The sequence below is a fragment of the Petromyzon marinus genome, chromosome 12 (genome assembly GCF_048934315.1).
Source record: "Petromyzon marinus isolate PM22_M1 ecotype Great Lakes invasive population chromosome 12, UKy_Petmar_22M1.pri1.0, whole genome shotgun sequence".
Classification (NCBI taxonomy): domain Eukaryota; kingdom Metazoa; phylum Chordata; class Hyperoartia; order Petromyzontiformes; family Petromyzontidae; genus Petromyzon; species Petromyzon marinus.
Genome location: NC_133678.1, coordinates 5,160,377 through 5,182,271, shown reverse-complemented (window position 1 = coordinate 5,182,271; position 21,895 = coordinate 5,160,377). Strand labels below are relative to the sequence as shown.

At 51.1% G+C, this 21,895-nt stretch overlaps 1 protein-coding gene across 2 annotated transcripts in view; it reads right to left on the bottom strand.

Annotated features, from left to right (window-relative positions):
* Window positions 1-21,091, bottom strand: part of LOC116941641 (protein odd-skipped-related 2-B-like) — a 35,096-nt gene extending 14,005 nt beyond the window's left edge. For both annotated transcript variants that reach the window (XM_032952930.2, XM_032952931.2), the window contains exon 1: window positions 20,878-21,091. In XM_032952930.2, coding sequence (XP_032808821.2) covers window positions 20,878-21,070 — 193 coding nt within the window. In that variant the 5' untranslated portion in view covers window positions 21,071-21,091. The remainder of the gene's footprint in view (window positions 1-20,877) is intronic.
* Window positions 21,092-21,895: the final 804 nt, after the last annotated feature.

Genomic DNA, 21,895 nt, shown 5'->3' with positions numbered 1-21,895 from the left:
TTTTAACCATACTTCAACAACGCTGTGTTAATGCTGTTTCGTTGAAGAATATTTTGTGAATGCAGTCCTGCCAATTCCGCCACTCGCCTCCCCCCCCGCCCCGCCCCACTCCTCTTTTGCGTTGAACTTTCCAGCCTCGCTATAGCCATAGCTGCAATGTTTTGGGGTTGTGTATTTGTGCGCCACATGTAGCTGGATATCTGCGGTGGTACGAGCAGCAGCAGCAGTAGTGATCACAACGTCCTATCGAAGCTTCGCGTGTTACTTATCTTGGCATCAACAAATGCCGCGTTTGTTAGCTCCTACTCCTGACCGATTGGGGACAGATACAGGCTCTTGACGATCAGGACGCTTGCGACCACGTTGTGAGTTTATGTGTGGTATTAAAAAAAAAACTAAAATAGGCGAAGGGTTGACCGGTAACGCAGAGATGAGCGCACTCCGCTAAGACATCTGGCGCGTCCTGAGTTCGATTCTCTGCCGTGGTTGATACCAGTGGCGAGTGGTGATTATCTGGACCGATTCTGTGCCTGCTACCCGCAATCACCGTTCGCCAACCTACACCGAACAGGGCGGTGAAGTATGACCAGCAACCCTCATATGTGGCGTTTGGTATACGAACATTTGTGTCTGCGTGGGAATTCGACAGCTCTTAGTCAACCCACTGCTGGAAAACCAGACATGGGTTAATCTTGATTTGAAGCTTTCGTGAGTGCAGGAATCCATACTCTTTGGTTCTTTCGGTAAAGTCACGTAGGTAGAAACATTTAATAAAATGAATCAGGTGGGAAAGCATGCGTTGATTTATCTTATTTCATACCTACGTGACTTTACCGAAAGAATGAAAGAGTACAGACATGGGTTAAACTAAATTAGTCACCTAGAGCCTCCAACACACTGGGAGGTGACGTGGACGTGGTGCTGTATATTCTCAAAACCGATTTGGTTTCGAACCCTAGGGCCGGCTATGAGTTATTGCGTGTGGAGGTTCGTTGAATCGAAATGCGATATCGCGTTTCCAACACTTCAACAGTCACGCTGTTCAGACGATACGTTTTGCCAAATCCAGTTTATGATGTTTTGCTGCAGAGTGTGACGCTAAAGCCCACAGAAAGCAGAGAAGAAGGAAAACAATCCCGCCGCTGCCGATTAATAAACTAAACTATCACGAAACTTTTATTTATATTTTACCAGTTAAGGCCCAATGAGCTTGTCTGGCTCTTTTTCAGAAGCGACCTGGCTGTCGCAAATGATAGTTCAACGAAGTGGCTTATCACGTGGACATTTCAAGCAGACAAATACGCTAAACGCACGTTTCGAAATGTGGAGGGCAAAACCGGAGGACCCGGAGAAAATTTTTACGCGACTGTGGAGAGAGAGAGAGAGAGAGACGCAAACTCCAAATATACAACAGGCGTCAGGGTAGGGATCGAACCCACGATCTCCTGCATACCAAGCGAAGTAGTTGACATCTCTTAGCCACCGTGATGATGATGATGAGAGAGAGAGACACGCAAACTCCAAATATACAGCAGGCGTCAGGGTCGGGATCGAACCCACGATCTCCTGCATACCAAGCGAAGTAGTTGACATCTCCTAGCCACCATGATGATGAGAGAGAGAGACACGCAAACTCCAAATATACAGCAGGCGTCAGGGTCGGGATCGAACCCACGATCTCCTGCATACCAAGCGAAGTAGTTGACATCTCCTAGCCACCATGATGATGATGAGAGAGAGAGACACGCAAACTCCAAATATACAACAGGCGTCAGGGTAGGGATCGAACCCACGATCTCCTGCATACCAAGCGAGGTAGTTGACATCTCCTAGCCACCATGATGATGATGAGAGAGAGAGACACGCAAACTCCAAATATACAGCAGGCGTCAGGGTCGGGATCGAACCCACGATCTCCTGCATACCAAGCGAAGTAGTTGACATCTCCTAGCCACCATGATGATGATGAGAGAGAGAGACACGCAAACTCCAAATATACAGCAGGCGTCAGGGTCGGGATCGAACCCACGATCTCCTGCATACCAAGCGAGGTAGTTGACATCTCTTAGCCACCGTGATGATGATGAGAGAGAGAGACACGCAAACTCCAAATATACAGCAGGCGTCAGGGTCGAGATCGAACCCACGATCTCCTGCATACCAAGCGAAGTAGTTGACATCTCCTAGCCACCATGATGATGATGAGAGAGAGAGACACGCAAACTCCAAATATACAGCAGGCGTCAGGGTCGGGATCGAACCCACGATCTCCTGCATACCAAGCGAGGTAGTTGGCATCTCCTAGCCACCGTGATGATGATGAGAGAGAGACACGCAAACTCCAAATATATAGCAGGCGTCAGGGTCGGGATCGAACCCACGATCTCCTGCATACCAAGCGAGGTAGTTGGCATCTCCTAGCCACCGTGATGATGATGAGAGAGAGACACGCAAACTCCAAATATACAGCAGGCGTCAGGGTCGGGATCGAACCCACGATCTCCTGCATACCAAGCGAGGTAGTTGACATCTCCTAGCCACCGCGGTGCCTTCAGGAGCATGCCACGCGCGCTGTGTGGACTTCCGGCGATTGTTGAATGGCGCTGTCAAGGAGTAGGAAGCACGCGCCATTTGAGCGCTCTGTCGGTGCTTGGGATCGTGGAAGATTCCCATTGATCGTAGTCAGGTTCAATTCCCGAGTGGTGGTGGTGGTGGCTACGCTGCTGCGCGTGATCGCCTGTAATCCAGCACTGTGGAGGCGACAGCGAGGGTTAGTGGATCACACCGACGGTGACGTTGTGAGGCTACTCCCTCCCCATGGGAGTCGAGGAGGTGCCATATACTGTACAACCCTGGCTAGTCGCGCGAAAAAAAAAAGGGCACGACTGGGAAGTGGACGAGTCGCCGTCTGTTTCCATCTCTGCGGGGATAGAGCGTTGCCTCCTCGTGCAAGGCGTGGATTTTCTGCGGGTGCTCCGCTTTCCTCGCACACATGTATAATGATATAAACACAAATCGTCATTAGTTGACTGCAAACTTGTTGAAAATGAAAACCCAATGCAGCATCAGGAACCTCCTGAAAAAGAGTCGTGTACGACTCAGTGTGGCTATCTTGGATAACCAAGTAAATTATTACTCTTACAACAACAACAACGAAGACGGTCACTGCATGGCGCACTTTCGAAAACGCTTCTTGCAGCCGTCTGGAACGCTCATATCGAATTCCTTCCGATGTTACGAAGCCACTGGAGCTGTACACTTTTAATTCTAAATTGAAAGCGAATTTCTGTAGAACTGCTTTTTTGTGTTTAGTTTGTTGTCCCCCGCCGCCCAGCACCTCCGATTAGCACGGTTGGCCACGCACGGTGCGAAAGAAGTTTCGACGTGCGTACGATACAACATTGGGAGAAAAGCGACGCTCACCAACAGCGATAAGGCGGGGGCGCCGGGCATGTAAAGCGTCGCAAAACTGGTGGCACAGTGGGGAGCGCAGATTGATGCACAAGGCAGCTTTGTCAGTCGCCCAAGCTGACCCACGACACTCGGCGCTGTCGCAAGGCCGCATGGCACCGAAGTGCATAAGCCACGTGGCCTGGCAGCAAGCTCCGTGATCAGTGACGTGACCACCACGGCGTGGCCAATGGCGGTGGTTGTTTGCGTGTCGCGTGTTGTTGTTGTCGTTGATTTTCTCGTGGTTTGCTGATCAACACCGACACGCGGGTAAGGTCATAAACTTTACTTACGGCGTTATATATGTGTGTGTATGTGTGTCCAGTACTAACACGGCCTCTCATTCGCGTCCATCCTTTACAGGTGACCGAGCACACCTTTCAACTAGCAAGGCAGTAACATTGCCACGTGTAGAAAAACCCAAAAATTCCCCTCCTAGTAAACCGATTTAGTCGTGGATGTATCGCGTTGTTTTATGAAAATAAAGAATACGTTTTAACCTTTCTGGCAATAAAACTGGTGTTAAGATGTTCAAACACCAATTAGATACTTTTTGCAAGGGATCAAGTACTGCATTAACCCGCGCACACGCATCGACCTGTGCGTGATCTCGTCCATGCGTGTGCTGGGTTCAGATACATGGCATAGATACGTACAGCGGTCAACGTACGAATTCTCATCTATTACAACTTTGTAATGGTGCTGTCTGTTGCTGTCCGCTCGGCGTCCTTTTGGGCATTTGTGCCTGTGCTCAGCAACTGAGATTAAAACATTTTTGTGTGAGTTTAGCCGCGGTCGAATCGAACGAAAGCGAGACGGAAATGCATCGCACAGTGACAGTGCTCGCTAACCACTGCGCCACCGCTCCCCACTTACGCACACACATTGGACCCGTCTGTGCTCCCGTGTGCGAGCAAGGTGCAAGTTAGCGAGTAGCACCTGCGAAGGCTGGCACGGCAAACGAGTGGGTGGGTGGCTAGCACCACGTCCGACCGCCTTTGTCTCCCTAAGTGGCAATGTTTTTATACACTGCACCAGGTATTGATTTGAGGCTGAGCCCACCTACGGGAGGCCCAGAACCGATTCAGAAGTACGTCACTGGTGTTGGCCGTGAGCGACAATCGAACTCAGGTCGCCGAGTTACATAGACACAAATACAACCCCTCCCCCCCCCCCCCGTATAGCCTTAACAGACTGTTGGGGCAAGTGCTGTTAGCGAGCACCTACGAAGCCTGGCACGGCACACGAGGGGGTGGGTGGCCACCATCACGCTCGACCGCCTTTGTCTTCCTAGATGTTTACACATCGCACCAGGTACTCAATTGAGGCTGAGTCGACCTAGGGGAGGCCCAGAACCGGTTCAGATATACGTCACTGGTGTTGGCCGTGAGCGGGAATCGAACTGGGGTCGCAAGGTTCCTAGCGCAGCGCGCTAACCACGACACTACCGCTCCCCACACACACACACAACCAAGATCCCCCGTATAGCCTTAACAGACTATTCGGGCAAATGTTGTTTTACGAGCACCTATGAAGGCCGAAACGGTACACGAGGGGGTGGGTGGCCGGCACCATGCCCGACCGCCCTTGTCTCTCTAAGTGGAAATGTTTTTATACACTGCACCAGGTACTGATTTGAAGCTGAGCCGGCCGATTCAGATGTACGTCTCTGGTGTTGGCCGTGAGCGGGAATTGAACTCAGTTCGCCGGGTTACATACACACACAAATACAACCCCCCCCTCCCCCGTATAGCCTTAACAGACTGTTGGGGCAAGTGCTGTTAACCAGCACATATGAAGGCCGAAACGGTACACGATGGGGTGGGTGGCCGGCACCCACCCCCTCGTGTAAACAACAACCGCCATTCGCCACTAAGTGGCGGTGACGTCACCAGGGCGCTTGTGCCAGGCTAGGTGCACGTTGAGGCCACGTTAATTGTCGAACGCCCGCTGGCAGGAGGTCACGGGGCAGACCCATCAGGTGCCACGGGTCGACTGACTGAGACGACTGGCCGATGCACCACCTGTGTTCCCCTACTATGCCAACTTGCTGGGTTTTTTTCCGCCCGGCACTCCGCTCGTTGTTGTGGGCGTCGCTCCTTCGTGTACACACACACAGACATAGTCCGGACTTGCTAGTTCCGCGGCAACGCAAAAAGAAAACAGCGGAGTCAGCCGAGTCCTTTGTATTTTACGCGTTAAGGTTCGCTCAGGGTGGAGCGGGGGTGGCGTTGCGGTTTAGCGCCCAGCGCTCCTAAACTCGGCAAGACCCCGGGCTCGAATCCCGGCCACAGCTTTTCACATCGGTGGCGAGTGATAAGTGGACGTGTGCTTGTCAACGTCACCGGACTTCCACCCCCACCCGAATTGATCGATTCCATTCAAAGACTTCCACGTTGATTGTCACCCAGCTAGAAAGTTCGCGAGGGAGATCCGTGGTGCATCAACACAACAATAGCAACAACATAAAATGTATATTTACGGAGGAATCAGGCAGCATAGTTAAGTATGATTAAACAAACCCCCCACGGGGTTGAAGACCCGTAATACAGTATACGAATTGGTGGATGATTACTGGCATTGAGAATGGCCCGAATTATTGAAATAATTTAGCGGTAAACACGAAGCCGCATACACACGCTGTGTTGCAAAAAAAAAATTGGTCACTCATTTTTTTTCACGTGGATGGGGGTGCCGGGTGGTGGTTGTTGTTGTTGGTGGTGGCGTGTGCGGAAAATAGCAACACGTGCGTTGTTATTACGCTGACGTGGTGGAACAAGTATGTGCCACAGCGTGTGCGCTGCTGGATGAAGGCTTCCTTCCCCACGGTGCAGATATATTACTCGCCACTAAATGTTGGCCACTTTAGCGGTTCGCGAGCTACGCAGCGCCGCGAAACGCGGCGACCCACGTTCGATTCCTGCTCGCGGCCAACACCCGGTGACGATTTTGTGAACCGGTCACGGGGCCACCCCTAGGTCGACCCAGTCTCAAACGAACACCCGGTGCGGTGTCTAAACATCACCACCGGGGAGACAAAGGCGGCCGGGAAGTGGTGTTGGCCACCCACCCCCTCGCGTGCCGTGTCGGCCTTCGTAGGTGCTGCTCGCGAAGAGCAACTTGCCCCAACAGTCTGTCGAGGCTGTACAGGGGATCTTTGTCTTTTTGCGGAACACCGGTCACACGGGCACGTGTTTGTTAACTGCCTCGAGAGCTGCAGACGAGCTCGGCCGAACGCACGTGCATAGAAAAAAAACATTGAAGTTTAGTTCACTATTATTATTTTACTTACATATGCTACAAACGAAAAGGGGAGTCATTTATAGCCTTTGTCAATTCGCTGCTGGACGAAGGCTTCCTCCTCGAGGGTTGTTTGACCATACTTCACCACGCTGGTCGGTGCGGGGTGGATGGTGATAGGTGTCGGACGCAGGTGCAAGATAATCACGTGCAATTCGCCACTGATGGTAGCCGTCCCCCGCTCAGATCGGGAATCGCATTCACCCGAAGGCAAGCGAATAGAGGGTAGATGACGGTACGCTTCGGTCAGAAATAAGAACACTTTTATTGTACAGCACCTTTTTGTCAATCCACTGCTGGATGGAAGGGCTTCCTCCCCCAAGGTCCAGATATATAAATTCGAGCTAACCACTGATGCTGACCGTTTGGGCCCGCGATCGACATCAGCGCACAGGGCTCGTAGCTCGTAGCCCGGTGCGCTGACCGCAACGCGCGCACCACTTCAGCCACCGTTCTTAGAGCGACCCACTATCACGACCTTTACACGACCATCGTATCTGGCCCACGCGTGAGTCTATTTAATCTCATCGATAAAATATCTACACACACACACGCATGCACACACGCGCCGCGCACCATCTGATTGGGGTATGCCGCGCGTGCCCTGTCTTGCACAGGTCGGCGGACAGACTTTGAGAGGCATTCCAGGCGGCAGCAGCAGCAGCAGACGGAGACTGAAAGGCGATGCCGTCGATTGCGCGCGCGACCGGCGAGAACTTTCAAATCACCTACTGTTGATTGAAAACACATTTCTTTATAACCGCTTTTTGCGTTTAGTTTATCGTCCCATCCCACCCCCCCCCCCACACCTCCTATTATCACGAATGGCTACGTACGGTGCGAAAGAAGTTCAACATAGAGTGACGTACGAAACAGGCGTGGAGGCGTGGAAGCGCAACGCAACGCTGTCGCGATCGCGAACAGGCAAACAGTTTAAAGTCCATTCGTGCGGCTCAAAATCTCGTGGCCACCGTTCTCTGACGGGAGAGTCGCGGGTGGGAGTGGGGGGCGTCATTGCGTTGCATCGGTTGTCTCTTATGAACTCGGGTCTCCACCTTGGAGAAAATGCGAGACTGGTGGAAAAAAAAATAAAGCCTACCGATCCATCAATCAATCGCCAGCCCACGCTTGACCAACGTGGCGAAGGATGATAGTCTCACCATCCCACTGTGAAAGGCGTATGGAGGAGAGGCGTTTGTCCGGTGTTTTCACAAAGGGGCACGCGTGATAATAATGATGATCATCATCATTATTATTTTAATAAACCAATACGGTGCGTTGCGTTTTTAATGTTAATTTAATTGTACACCAAATAACAGTGTGTATTGATTAATGCATTGGACTCAAACAGTTTAGTATTACATTTCACAAACAAAGCTCAGTCGGTCGGATAATGTAATTATGAAAGGTTTTTTTTTTATTTTCCCGGCAGCTGAAATGGTTTTATTTATAAAGTGTAATTAGAGAGGTTAAGAATGTGTGTGTATATATGTATATGGTATGGATGGAGTGGTGGGGAGCGGTAGTGTAGCGGTTAGCGCGCTGCGCTATGAACCTGGCGACCCGGATTTAATTCCCGCTCACGGCCAACACCCAGTGACGATTATCTTAAGCAGTTCTGGGCCTCTCCTAGGTCGACTCAGCCTCAAATGAGTACCTGGTGCGATGTGTAAACATCGCCGCTAGGGAGACAAAGGCGGCCGGGCGTGGTATTGGCCACCCAAACCCTCGTGTGCCGTTCCGGCCTTTATGGTGCTCGCTAACAGCACTTTCCCCTAGAGTCTGTTAAGGCTTCACGGGGGATCTTTGTCTTTGTTTTATGGTATGGATGGAGTGGTGGCGCAGTGATTAGCGCATGATACGCTGCTGTTATCCAAATCGGTCCTCATCCCCCACCCCTTGCCACCCGCCCCCCTCTATCTATTAATGTTGAACTTCTTTCGCACCGTACGTAGCCAAACGTGCTAATCGAAGGTGCCGTGTGTAAAATGTCATTCGTGGAAAGACAAAGGTGGCCGAGCGTGCGTGTTGCTCCTATCCGCACCACCTCCTTCGTGTGCCGTGGCGGTCTTAAGTGGGACTTGCTCACAGCACTTGTCCCAACAGTCTATTCAGGCTATACGGGGGGCCATTGTCTTGGCAATAGCACTCACCCCAACAACCTATACGGCTCCAGGGTAGGGGGAGGAAGGGCCTTGTCTTTGTCTCGTACATAGTAGGCCTAGGCCTATATGTAAAAACTAATTTCTTTACAACAGCTCTTTGTGTCTCGTGTGCTGTTATCCCCCCCCCCCCCCCCCCGCAACTGCGATTAGCGCGGTGGGCTACGTACGGCGCGAAAGAAGTCCAACATGCATAGCGTGCATGGCTTGTAATATGAAGGGTATTAAATGCGTAGCTTATATAACGTGTAATACGTCAGCACGTCACGTTTTTCGGGGAAAAGTATGGTATCACGTGCTATTTGTTTTCATAAACCTCCACTTCGCCTTTAATGTCCGCTTAATTGAGCGGTAAATTGCAACGGGTAATATGAGTTAAAGATCAGCGAACCCCGCGAAATAAAAAGTATGAGACCAATTACAATCCTTTAAAAAAAATACCCCACACAGGCGCACTCCATCGACTGTGAGCATTGTGCACGGAACCACATGGAACCCCTAAACGCACGAATCATCATCAGCAGCAGCAGCAGAAGCGGCAGCGGTCGAGAAGTGATGTCTAAGATCGGTTTCTCGATTAAAGCAAAGCCGGTGCAATTAACTGGGTGGAATTATGTTGTGAAATGTACCACGTGAGAACAGAACCCCCCCCCCCCCCTCTAAATCTAGTCATACTTTATAGTGGAGTAATCTTGACAATAGCATACGTAACGTTGGTTGACACGAGTCTGCCTCGTGCAGCTGATGAGACGCAGCAGTGTTAAAACCGTTTCACCAGGGTTTGCGCGATACACAAAAAAAAAACGTCCGCTGCTTTATAATGTCGGTCCGGAAAGCCCCAATAGGCTGATGGACTTAGAGCATGATTGTATTTGTACGTGTATGTGGAGACACATAATGGAGTTGTTGGCTCAATTTGCTTGAACGCTACAGAGTGCGATCGATTTATAGATACCCTAGTGATTTCTAACCACGCTTTTGCATTTCTCACTCAACAAGTGATTGAATATGAAAACTATTAAACTGAACTTTTATTTTTATACCAGGTAAGACTCACTGAGCTATTCAGTTATTTTTTTAGAAGCGACCTGACCACCGCAAATGATAGCTCTACGATGTGGCTTATCAAGTGAAAATGTATAGCAGTCAAATACTCTCAACGCACGTGGGTTCTAAATGTGGAGGGGAAAAAACCGAAGGACCCGGAAAAAAATCAACGCCACCATGGGGAGAGAGACACGCAAACTCCAAATATACAGCAGGAGTAAGGGTCGGGATCGAACCCACGACCTGCTGTACACCAGGCGAGGTAGTTAACATCTCCTAGCCACTGTGATGATGATGAGAGAGAGAGACACACACACACGAACTCCAAATATACAGCAGGAGTCAGGGTCGAACCCACGACCTCCTGTATACCGGGCGAGGTAGTTAACATCTCATAGCCACCGTGATGATGACGCTCGCTCCGTCAATGACAGAAAGAACAGAGAGATTCAGGGGAAGGTGGTGGTTGTTGGTGGTGGTGGTTGATGGTGGTGGTGGTTGTTGGTGGTGGTGGTTGATGGTGGTTGATGGTGGTGGTTGTTGGTGGTTGATGGTGGTGGTGGTGGTTGATGGTAGTGGTGGTTGTTGGTGGTGATTGATGGTGGTGGTTGTTGGTGGTGGTTGATGGTGGTGGTTGATGGTGGTGGTTGTTGGTGGTTGATGGTGGTGGTGGTGGTTGATGGTGGTGGTGGTTGTTGGTGGTGATTGATGGTGGTGGTGGTTGATGGTGGTGGTGGTTGATGGTGGTGGTGGTTGATGGTGGTTGATGGTAGTGGTGGTTGATGGTGGTTGATGGTGGTTGCTGGTGGTGATAGCAGGGATGGAGATAGGCAGACGTAGAGAAATGTATGCACGCTCAATCACAGACGGAGGGAGGTGGTCCGGCGTGTTCACACAACGTGTGCACCTCAACTTCTGTGAAACGGCCTCGACGAACGTCACGAAGAGAAATCGAGCAAGCGAGGATCGAGGATAGCATCTAGAAATGTGCCACCCAGGGCACTTTTCGTAATACGTTCGCTAAACGCTGCGCAGCATCAAGCTTGCAAATAAAAAAATGCACTCGCTCGAGCGACATTCAATGTGATAATTATCGCGCACGTGCGCGGCCGAGCGATGTGAATGCGACGCAACGCGCGCGTGTTCTGCCGATTCCTGAACGCTCGTTACGCAGCGTGATCCATGTACAGAGACCCCACCGACGTCTCACCCAGCCCTCTCAACTGGGGACTGACTGGACGTTGGGAGAGCCCGTGGGCTCCGCGTGCTACCGTGCAAAGTGTTAAGCGATGTAACGCCACACAATGAGACGTGCAGAGAGAAGTTATGAAAGCATTTACTAGTTTCTATATATATCTCTCACGTGTCGGTGTTATTTTAATGGGGTATCTATAAACGAACCGCCCTGTATTTATAAATAAATAAAATATATGCAAGGTCCAAACGGATAACTCTGGTAACCAACTAAATACGAGAAGAGTCTTAAATGCTTACAAGGGAATACTTACTCTTTGGTTCTTCCGGTAAAGTCACGTAGGTAGAAAAAAAAACAGCAGTTCTACTGCTGGTTTATTTTTTTCCGCCTGTTGACCACCGCTTGTGTTGCGATCGAATCGTCGTGATATATATTTATTTCTACCCACGTGACTTTACCGAAAGAACCAAAGAGTACGGATTCCTGCAGTCACGAAAGCTTCAAATCAAAGAGGGAATTCTTGTATGTATGTGTGTATGCTGTATGTTGAAGTTCTTTAGCGCCGTACGTAGCCAACCGTGCTAATTGGAGGTGCGGTGTTGACCCTACGGGTAGTGTTAGTCTATGGGCAGTGTGTATGTATGTTGAACTTCTTTAGCGCCGTACGTAGCCAACCGTGCTAATCGGACGTGCGAATGACTTCCGCTACAGCTGCAGATCGCTCACAACACAAATGGGCCGCCCATCGTCACGGTGAACGCAACCACACGGGGCGTTGGTGAGGTTCTGGGCGATTACGAATCGATTAATTGAAAAAAAACCATCGAGCACATCGATGGCCATCTAACTAAGGCGGTCACAGCATCGGTTCGCTTTCAGGTGCTACTTCTGCGGCCGTCTGGAACGCTCTCCTTTCCGATATTGGGAAGTCGCAGGGAGCCATGCACCTTTAAAATGATCTAGATTGAAAACTTTTTTTAGAACTGCATTTTTACGTTTGATTTGTCGTCCTTCCCCCGCACCTCCGATTAGCACGGTTGGCTACGTACTGTGCGAAAGAAGTTCAACGTACACACGTACATCACTCTGCGACGTGTGTAGGAATCATGCGGTCGTTACAAAACATTCGGTGTGGAAAACGTAAGATTCATCGCTTAAGTGCATTCGTATTTTTTTCTCCCATATATATAAAGTGTGTATAGACAACATTTGTATGCAATAGAACTGGCCTCAGCGCGCATCTATTTATCAACGTTCGATACCCCTCGCTAATTTTGTGCTTAAACAAATTTACGAAATTAGATTTGGCGTTAACAGTGGCGTCCAAGCGCACTTCACGACGATCTCAACACACTCGTCTACACCACTGTAGTCTTAAATATATAAAAACCCGCAACGTTTCGGACAATGTACCTTCTTCATGTGTAATATCACATGCATGTGTGTTGACGAGTGCGTTAAGTTTGTACTACTATTATTATAAATATATATCTTGCAATGATGTGTTTTTTTAATCAATCAATTGCTTTAGTTTTTTGCATATTCACACGTCAATTATTATTTTTATTTTGCTGAGATACTTGTGCATAAAGTGATAGGAATATAAGGTACACAATAGTAAATAGGATTATTAAGGGACAGACGTTCCTTGCATTCTAGTGGTAGTGCCTTACGCCGATAGTCTCGACTACCAAGCCAGCAGCAGTAGCATCTATAGTAGATAGCGATTCGGAGAAAAAAATATCTAAGTAATATGACATCGGACGGTCGGTTCTGTGCAACGCGTAGTAAAAGGGCCCGCCAGTCCCGAAAGTAACACTGGGAGCGTAACGTGCACTGAATGGTAAATGATTAATCGATAACCTGAACAGACTATTGGGGCGAGTGTTGTTAACGCGCACCTACGAAGGGGGTGCTGGAACGGCACACGAAGTGGTGAGTGGGCCAGAACCACGCCCGGCCGCCTTTGTCTCCCTCGCGGCGAAGTTTAACACACCGCACCAGGTACTCACTTGAGGCGGAGTCGACCTAGCGGAGGCCCGGTACCGGCTCAGATAATCGTCGCCGGTGTTGTCCACGAGCGGGGATCGAACTGGAGACGCCGGGTTCGCAGCAAGTCGTAGCGACCACGCTACACTCCACGATCTGTGCGCACTAAGACGCCACCTCATTCCTCTCTCTCTCTTCTTTTTTTTTACGATCAGAGAGGAAACAAGAAGATGCTCGGTGTAGTCGGCACTTTGCTTCGTTCATCATTTTGATTTTTTTTTAATGCTTTGCTTTATGTGCCCCCATCCCCCTGTTTAAATGAAAGATTTCACAAAAGATGTCACGCTCTGCTCTCTTCCTTCTTACCGCTTCCCTCTCTCTACTCCCTCTCTCTACCCCCCCTCCTCTCTCTCTACCCCCTCTCTGCCTGCTCTATGTCTATGTTCCCCCTGTTTTCTATGTAGATATTTTTTTAATGTTTTTTTTTCTCTCTCTCTCTTACGTTTCCGCTGCCAAACGTTTCAAGTCGTGAGAACGCTGTCATCGTCGACGTATAAAGCATGCGCGGTTACGTACAGCTGCAGTCTATATATAGCAATCACCCGTGCTTATATACAGTCTGTATATAGACTGTTTATAAGCACGATGTTAAATTGGCGACGGCGCGTGTCCAAGACTCGCCGTGTATCGGCGGAGAGCGTCGTCACGATAGCGATCTCATGCCCCACCCGGTTTAGCGATACTAGTCTCGACGCATTACGCGCATCGGCTGCTTCACGTATGTATAAGTACACAAAGACAAAGATGTCCCGTATAGCCTGAGCAGACTCTTGGGGCAAGTGCTGTTAGCGAGCACCACGCCCTACCGCCTTTGTCTCTCCACTGGCGATGTTTACACACTGCACCAGGAATTCATTTGAGGCTGAGTCGACCTAGGGGAGGCCCAGGACCGGTTCAGAAAATCGTCACTGGTGTTGGCCGTGAAAAAGTACACAAACACATATATAGGACACTTTTCAGAATCTGAATTTGTTTTATTAATTCTGGATGATTTCGATGAGCTGTGACGCTCTTATTCAACATATGCCCTTATACTGTATTGCTGAGAAAGCACACGTCGAAAAAAACACAGCACGTGCTATGAGTCATAGCATAACATATACATATATATAAATACATCTTTCAGTAATTTAGAAGAAAAAAACTCGACAAATTGAACGTGCTCTTACCTGCATCTGAATACACTGGCGTTCACTAGTATATAGCAACTCGTGTTGACACGCTATGCGACGTGAGTGCCGGCTGCATACAGCACGTGTATGCATGTTGAACTTATTTCCAACCTTACGTACTCAACCGCGCTAATCGGAGGTTGCGGATATCTTTAACTGCCCTTTTCATCCCCTTTGCCAAACCATTGCTGGACGACGCCTCCATGCATCGTATCGGCCATGGAGGTGAGGGGGGGGGGGCGGTTGCTTGACCATACTTCACCACTCTGGTCAGTGCGTTTTTTTAAGTTTGGGTTCTGGGGGGATGGGGGGGCGAGAGGAATCGCTTCGGATAACGCGCGCCACTGATATTCGTCGTTGGGAATTCCGAGTCGTCGTTGTAATTCGTGACCCAGTGGACAAGCAGCAAGCCCCTTCCCCTCCCCCCCCATACATCTCAGCTCGACAAATGCATCAGCGCTCGCGTCCGTTGTGCACGCGTACACGCGGGCCCTCCTGCACTAACGTGGCGAGCAAGACGAGACGAGTCACACGGTAAAGAATCAGAATATTTATTTATAGTCGAGGAATCTGATGAGCTATGAAGCTCTTTTTTAAAAACCGGATGTCCAGTAGATTGAAGAGACAGGGAGGGCCGTTGAAGGGACAGGCAGTAACAATGGCCCCACGATCAAAATCGATCCAAATTGCTGATGTGAATTCAAGTCTGCACTCGACTCCGCTAAACGTAAACATCCCCTTAGTTTAATCCGACCAGCGTCATCATCATCAGCCATGATCAATCCACTGCTGGATGTCCTCCGTAAACACACGTATCCTTCCAGTCGAATTTTATTATGTAACTGGTAACCCAAAAACCTCTATTGTGGATGGTAAACGGGCTTTGGACGCTTTCTGTCGGCCTCACCGTCACACTCCGCGGGAGGCGAATGATTCGATCGCTGTAGACTTTTAGGGGTGCTCCTGCCCTCGAAGTGAAACCAATCCGACTTCGCGACGGGTTTTGTTTACGAGCGATAGGGTAGGGTAGTGGGTGGGATGGAGGAAAAATTATTGCAGTTGAAGCAACTTTTTCGCGTAAATATATTTGTGCCAAAATTTCAGCTTTTTTTTCAAATCCTTCTAGAACATCACTGGAAATGCCATCATTCTCTCGCGACAATCGCGATTGTGCAATGCGCATTTGAACAACAAAATTGTGCGCGTGTAATTGAACCTAGCGGGCGATGGCATTGGAAGCGGATTGCAATGATAAGAAAAATAATCGATACAGCTGAATCGCATCTTCGTCCCCAAAATGCGTAAATAGCGATGCCGGAGGTGAGACGCTGCGACTTTGTCGAACGCAAAGTCTACGGAGTTTGTCGCGGCGTCAAAAAGTGCCATGCTACGCGATGCACATCCACGGGGGAACACTCGGTTACACCGGACGAAATTCACGTGCGCTTTAAAATGTCGCACACTTTAAAAAGTCCGCTGTTTAAAAAAAAAAAAACAGCTGCTGCTACTGCTGCTGCTACATTCTCGTTACATGGGTGGACTATGGCGCAGAGAGATTTTTTTTGTGTTTGCGTAATAGAAAACAAATTAAAACGTGAGCGCATTCCGTCGTTCGGCGAAATTATTCCGTGGCGGGGACGCCACAAAGGCGTTTGTGCCAGGCTAGGTGCACTTTGAGGCCACGTGAAGTGTCCAAGGCTCGCTGGCAGGTGGTCACGGGACAGACTCAGGTGCCGTGGGTTGACTGCGATCACTGGCAGATGCACCGCCTGTGCCCCCTACTGTGTCTATACATATACACACTCTCATACGTATATACATATACACACAGTGTCTATACATATACGCACTATTATACATATATACATATGCACACTACAAACGCATTCGCGTGAAGTTTTGAAGGTTCGCTGCTCGCAGGAGGTCACGGGATAGACCCAGGTGGCATTGGTTGACTGAACGAGATGATTGGCACACACACACACAGACACATGCGCTCCATGTATCCATACCACTCACACGTGAAGACTGAGAGCACACGTGTACCTGTGGGCTAAGTCTTTGTGATGAAGTCATCGTTCATTCTGGATATGCATCTCTCTGTTGTTCTTGTTGTTGTTGTAGTTGTTGTTTTTGTTGATCTCTTTCCCGCTCGCTCGCGTTTATGAGAATTCAACTTTGCACCTTGGCGGTGTGGAGGATGTGACAGCTGCACATTGACTCGGCACCGCTTCGTCTGTCATCTCCCACCCCCCCTGCCTCCTCCCCTCCATTCTCTCCTTCTCGCTCACTCCACCTTCCTGCACTCGTCTCGGTGTCCGAGTTGTTCCAAGAGCCACGACTAAAAGTCACGGAGACGGCGACCTTGAGTGAGCGTGACCCTCCTCGCCTGTGGAGCAGCCTGCCACGGGGATCGGAGGGCCTCGCCATCGTTAAGCAAATGTTAAGTTACATCTAAACACTCGCCTTTAAAAAAAAACAACTTACTTTTACTTAAGATTCTTTTATAGTGCTATTTGTTTTTAATAGGCACTCGACAGCAATTTATCATAATGTGATTTTGTTTTGTATGGAACTTGCTTTTATTCTTCTTGCGATTTAGTCCTTTAACAATGCTTTTAAAATTATCTTTGAATGGCATCATTTGCACGAAATAGTACTATTGAAATAAAGAGTCGATTGATTGACTGATGACATCTACACATTTTGATATATAGAAGACAATTATCCACGCACGTGCTACGTGTATGCAGGGGTAGCATTTCCTCACTCGACATTTTTTTGGAACGTCAAGCCAGGATGCCTCGGAGTGGAGATGCTCGGCGTAAGGCACGAGCACGAGAGTGCAAGGTAGTCTCTACATCGTCATCCCACATTAGTGTCGCCTATACTGCCAAGTATACTCTCCTCAAGGACAACCGGTAAACCTAACCACTTTTTACGCGTGTTGCTTTTGCACACCATCGCCGAATGTACACACGCAAACACCACCGTACACACACACACACCACCGCAGTACACACACACACCACCGCACGTACACACACACACACACACCACCGTAGTACACACACACATACACCACCGCAGTATACACACACACCACCGTACACACACACACACACACCACCGCACGTACACACACACCACCGCACACACACACACCACCGCACGTACACACACACCACCGCACGTACACACACATACAACATAAGGCGAGACGGAGGCGGCATCGCCCTAACAAATCTCGGATCGTGTCTGCCTGCAATGCAGCGCCCCGACGTCCAGGCGCGCACGCGACACGAGGACGCCACGGCAACTATTTAGCACTTTGAAATCTCTCAAATGAAAACTCGTTTCTTTTAGGGGCGCTTTTGTTTTTGCGTTTAGTTTGTTCTACTCCCCCCCCCCCCATGCCAGCCCCGCACCTCCGATTAGCACGGCCGGCTCCGTGCGGTGCGAAACAAGTCCAACGTACCACGCACACAAGTTCGACCTGCCGCTCGAACTTGTGTGCGTGGCCCCCCGGCTGCCGTTTGCATCGAACGAGCCGGAGCGGACGTCCGCCGCGGAGATGGAGCGATGCGATCGGCTCGCGTGTAGGCAGCTCAGGTGCAAGGCGAATCAAGCTCGTCATCGCGCGACTGCGAGACGTGGCAACGGCTAGTAGGGGGTGGAGGGATGATTCATCCAGCAGTGGAGTGACCGTGGCTACTGCTGCTGCTCCCTTACGCAGTGATCGTTACAGAGATGCGGTGTAAGTTGGTTCGGGAGCGACGTAGGGATGAGTGGAGGCGAGTCGGAAGGCGTGTGTGTAGTGTGTGTGTGTAGTGCGTGTAGTGTGTGTGTACGTGTGTAGTGTGTTTGTGTACGCGTGTATGTACGTGTTTGTGTACGTGCGTGTGCGTGTGTACGTTGAACTTTGTGGGGAGCGGTAGTGTAGCGGTCAGTGCGCTGCGCTACGAACCCGTTGACCCGAGTTCGATTCCCGCTCACGGCCAACACCGGCGATGATTATTTGAACCGGTCCTGGGCCTCCCCTAGGTCGACTCAGCCTCAAATAAGTACCTGCTGCGGTGTGTAACCATCGCCACTGGGGAGACAAAGGCGGCCGGGTGTGGTGCTAGCTACCCACCCCCTCGTGTGCCGTGGCGGCCCTCATAGGTGCTCGCTAACAGCACTTGCCCCAACAGTCTGCTAAGGCTATACTTTGTATGTTGAATTTCTTTAGCACCGAACGTAATCAACCGTGCGAATCGGAGGTGGAAGGACAACACAAACTAAACAACCAAAAGCAGCTCATAAAGGAGTACTCGATTTGTTTCAGCCTGCATAGACTCCGCTAAATACAAAGATGACACTCGCAGGTCACTAACCAATATTCTACCTGTATGAGTATATGTCATCTGTATGAGTATATTCTACATACTCTTTTAACTACGTGACTTTACCGAAAGAACCAAGAGTATGGATTCCTGCAGCCACGAAAGCTTCGAATCAAGATTGTATTCTCCCTGTATGAGTATATGCCACTTGTATGAGTGGATGTAAGAGTTATGACGTTTACTGATTGCAGTCTGGCATTGAGGCATTACGCACAACGCAGCCTGCAATACATCATGCTAGCTGCGTGCTGCATGCATGTTACATGCGTGTACACTGACACTACATAGCACTGGGGAAATTCCGACTTCGAAAATAAGTGTGGATTACAGTGCGACCATCGTGCGTGATGGATGTTCACTCCGTGCTCGATTTTAACAATCACGTGTGGCTTACGGTAACATGTCAACGACATGCGTGTGAGCTCGTCAGTCACGATTCACGGTCACACGTCAACATGCGCGTGCGCGAACTCTCCCGGCAGAGTGGCGCTGAGTACTCGCACGGGGACCATCGTGGGTCTTAGGGGGGGCAGACAAGTCACTTACAACACGTTTGACATCGACCCGTAACCCCCCCTCCTCCTCCTCCTCCCACGATAGGGTTACTCGACGTGCTCGGTGGCATCGTCAAAACGCCGACGCGGCGCTGTAACGCTGCCGTCACGTGCGTCGCACGTGTGTCGCACGTGTGTCGCACGTGTGTCGGCGGAACGCGCGCGCGCGTGTGCGTGTTCTTTCGCGCCGTACGTAAGCCGGCCGTGCTAATCGGAGGTGCGGGGGGAAGGACCCCCGGACCAATCGCCAAATAGCGGTTCTCGAGCAACGAGTTTCCCCATCGAGATTGAAAGAGTGCGAGGCTCCCAGTGGTTTCCTAAATATCGGAAGGGAAGAGGCGATCCGGACTGCCCGCAGAAGCGCATCTGAAAGCGCCGCGCGATGCGGTGACCACCGTCTTAGTTCGACGTTTGAACACGCGCCTCGTCCAACGATCCCCTCCTCCATCGAATAGGAGCACAAGAAGGCACTATTGACAATTACGGACTTGTACAACCAAGCAGATCCTCGGGTTTGTGCGATTATAGAAGCGTAATGACGATGCGCTCGTCGCCTTATCTAATACTACAAACAATAATAGTCGTCGTCACGATACACGGCTCCTTGTCAATCCACTGCTGGATGAATGTCTCCTCCTCCGCCGCGTCGGAGGGGGGGGGGGGAGTTTCATCCATACTCGGGAGAAGTTCGGACATCGTTTGGCCACTGAAGTTAGCCCTTGCCGATAATCCATCTCGTTGCCCGGAATCGAACTCAGGATTGCCGGAGTGTTGCGGCGCAGAGCGCGCTACCCACCGCCCTCCCTATGTAATAGACCAACTTTGAGTCACACATTCAACGAACAGCTCTCTACATATCTCCCGGCAGGTAAGAGGTCCCCCCGTGTGTACACATGCCCGTACGTATACTTTTATATATATGTGTATATGTGTGTGTGTGTAATATCCTAATAGGTACACGATAGTAGCTATTGCTCCCAACAGTCTGTGTAAGGCTGTCGGGGAATGTTTTGACTCTGTGTCTATGCGTGTGCCTAATGTGGATAAACTGGTGCAACACGGGCTCGAGAAGAGATGGAGCTGACGCGGCACTAGAGGACGTGGAGCTGAGTGGACTTGCCGTTGACCGGTACCAGCGGTGTCAAGATCGGCCTCTGTGGAGGAGGCTCGTGAAGGACGCTGCTGCTGGGCAGTTGGAGGCAGTCGCCCTCCAGCAACAACGGAGGTCAGAGGAGCGACGCTCACAACAACGAGCGCAGCGCGGGCGGCTAAAACGCAGCAGGTTGGCACAGTCGGGGGCACAGGTGATGCATCGTCCACTCATCTCAGTCTACCCATGGCACCCTGGGTTCGTTCCGTGACGCCAGCGGGCGTTCGACACTTCGCGTGGCCTTAGAGCGCACGTAGCACTGGCACAAGCGCCGTTAGCGACGTCACCGCCACTTAAAGCGACGAACTGCGGCTGTTTCTGCTGTTGCTGCTGCTGTTGCTGCTGCTGCTGTTGCGACCGCGCGCGCGCGCGCGCGTTACGCACGCTGCCCGGCCGCTCGCACTGCGCGTTACCTGCGTGCAGAGTCGTGGCGGAGACGTCCACGGCGCTCTTGAAGCACGACACGGCCGCGGAGGCGCACGTCGCTCGCCGCTGCGCCACCGCCAGCGGCTGGGTCATGATCCTACCTCGGCGCGCCCCGTCTCTGCGCGGCGGGGCCCTGATCCGATCAGTCGGGGCCGAAGCGCAATGGGAGGCCAGCGGCATCCAGGCAGAGAGAGGGAGAGCGGGCGGGCGGGCGGGCGGGCGGGCGAGAGCGCGCTGTGCGGACAGCGCCACGGAAGCGCTGAGACTGAGAGGCGACGTGGGCAGTGTTGCCCAGCCATTATCAGCCAAGCGTCGAACCCCCCCCCCACGCCTATCCTCGACCCCTCCCGCTCTACACACCCCGCCTTCGCCCCCCCCTCTCCACCGGCTCCTCCCGCCCCCACAGTCTCACTGAACCCTCCCCCATCCACGGCACGACAACCTCCCTACCCCTTCTCTCTCGCTCTCTCGCTCACTCCCTCCGCTCATTGCGCCGTGTAACTCCGACCCCCTCGCCGCCCAAGCGGGCGTCACTGCCCATGCATGACCCCCCCCCCCCGCAGCCCCGCCCCCCTCCCCTCCAAACCCACCCATCAACCCTTGGCCAAACCACCACTAACAACCACCACCACCCACCCACTCACCCCCGCCACCGCAGCCGACTGATCATTTTCATTGTACGTTCTTCGGTTCCAACAATACCCGCGACTGCTAAGCAATACGCTCCGCGGTCGATCCGCTGCTGGATGAAGGCCGGCAACCCCGAGCCGCCGTCGCCTTCTCACGATCGCGCGCTTTCAGATGCGCTTCTGCGGCCGTCTGGAACGCTCTTCCTGCCGATATTAGGACGCCGCTGGAACAATGCACTTTGAAAATAATCTCGATTGAAAACTCATTTCTTTGGAACTGCTTTTTTGCGTGTTTTGTGTTTCTTGTCCTACCTCCCCCCCCCCCCCGCACCTCCGATTAGCACGTACGGTGCGAAAGAAGATCAACGCGCGTAAT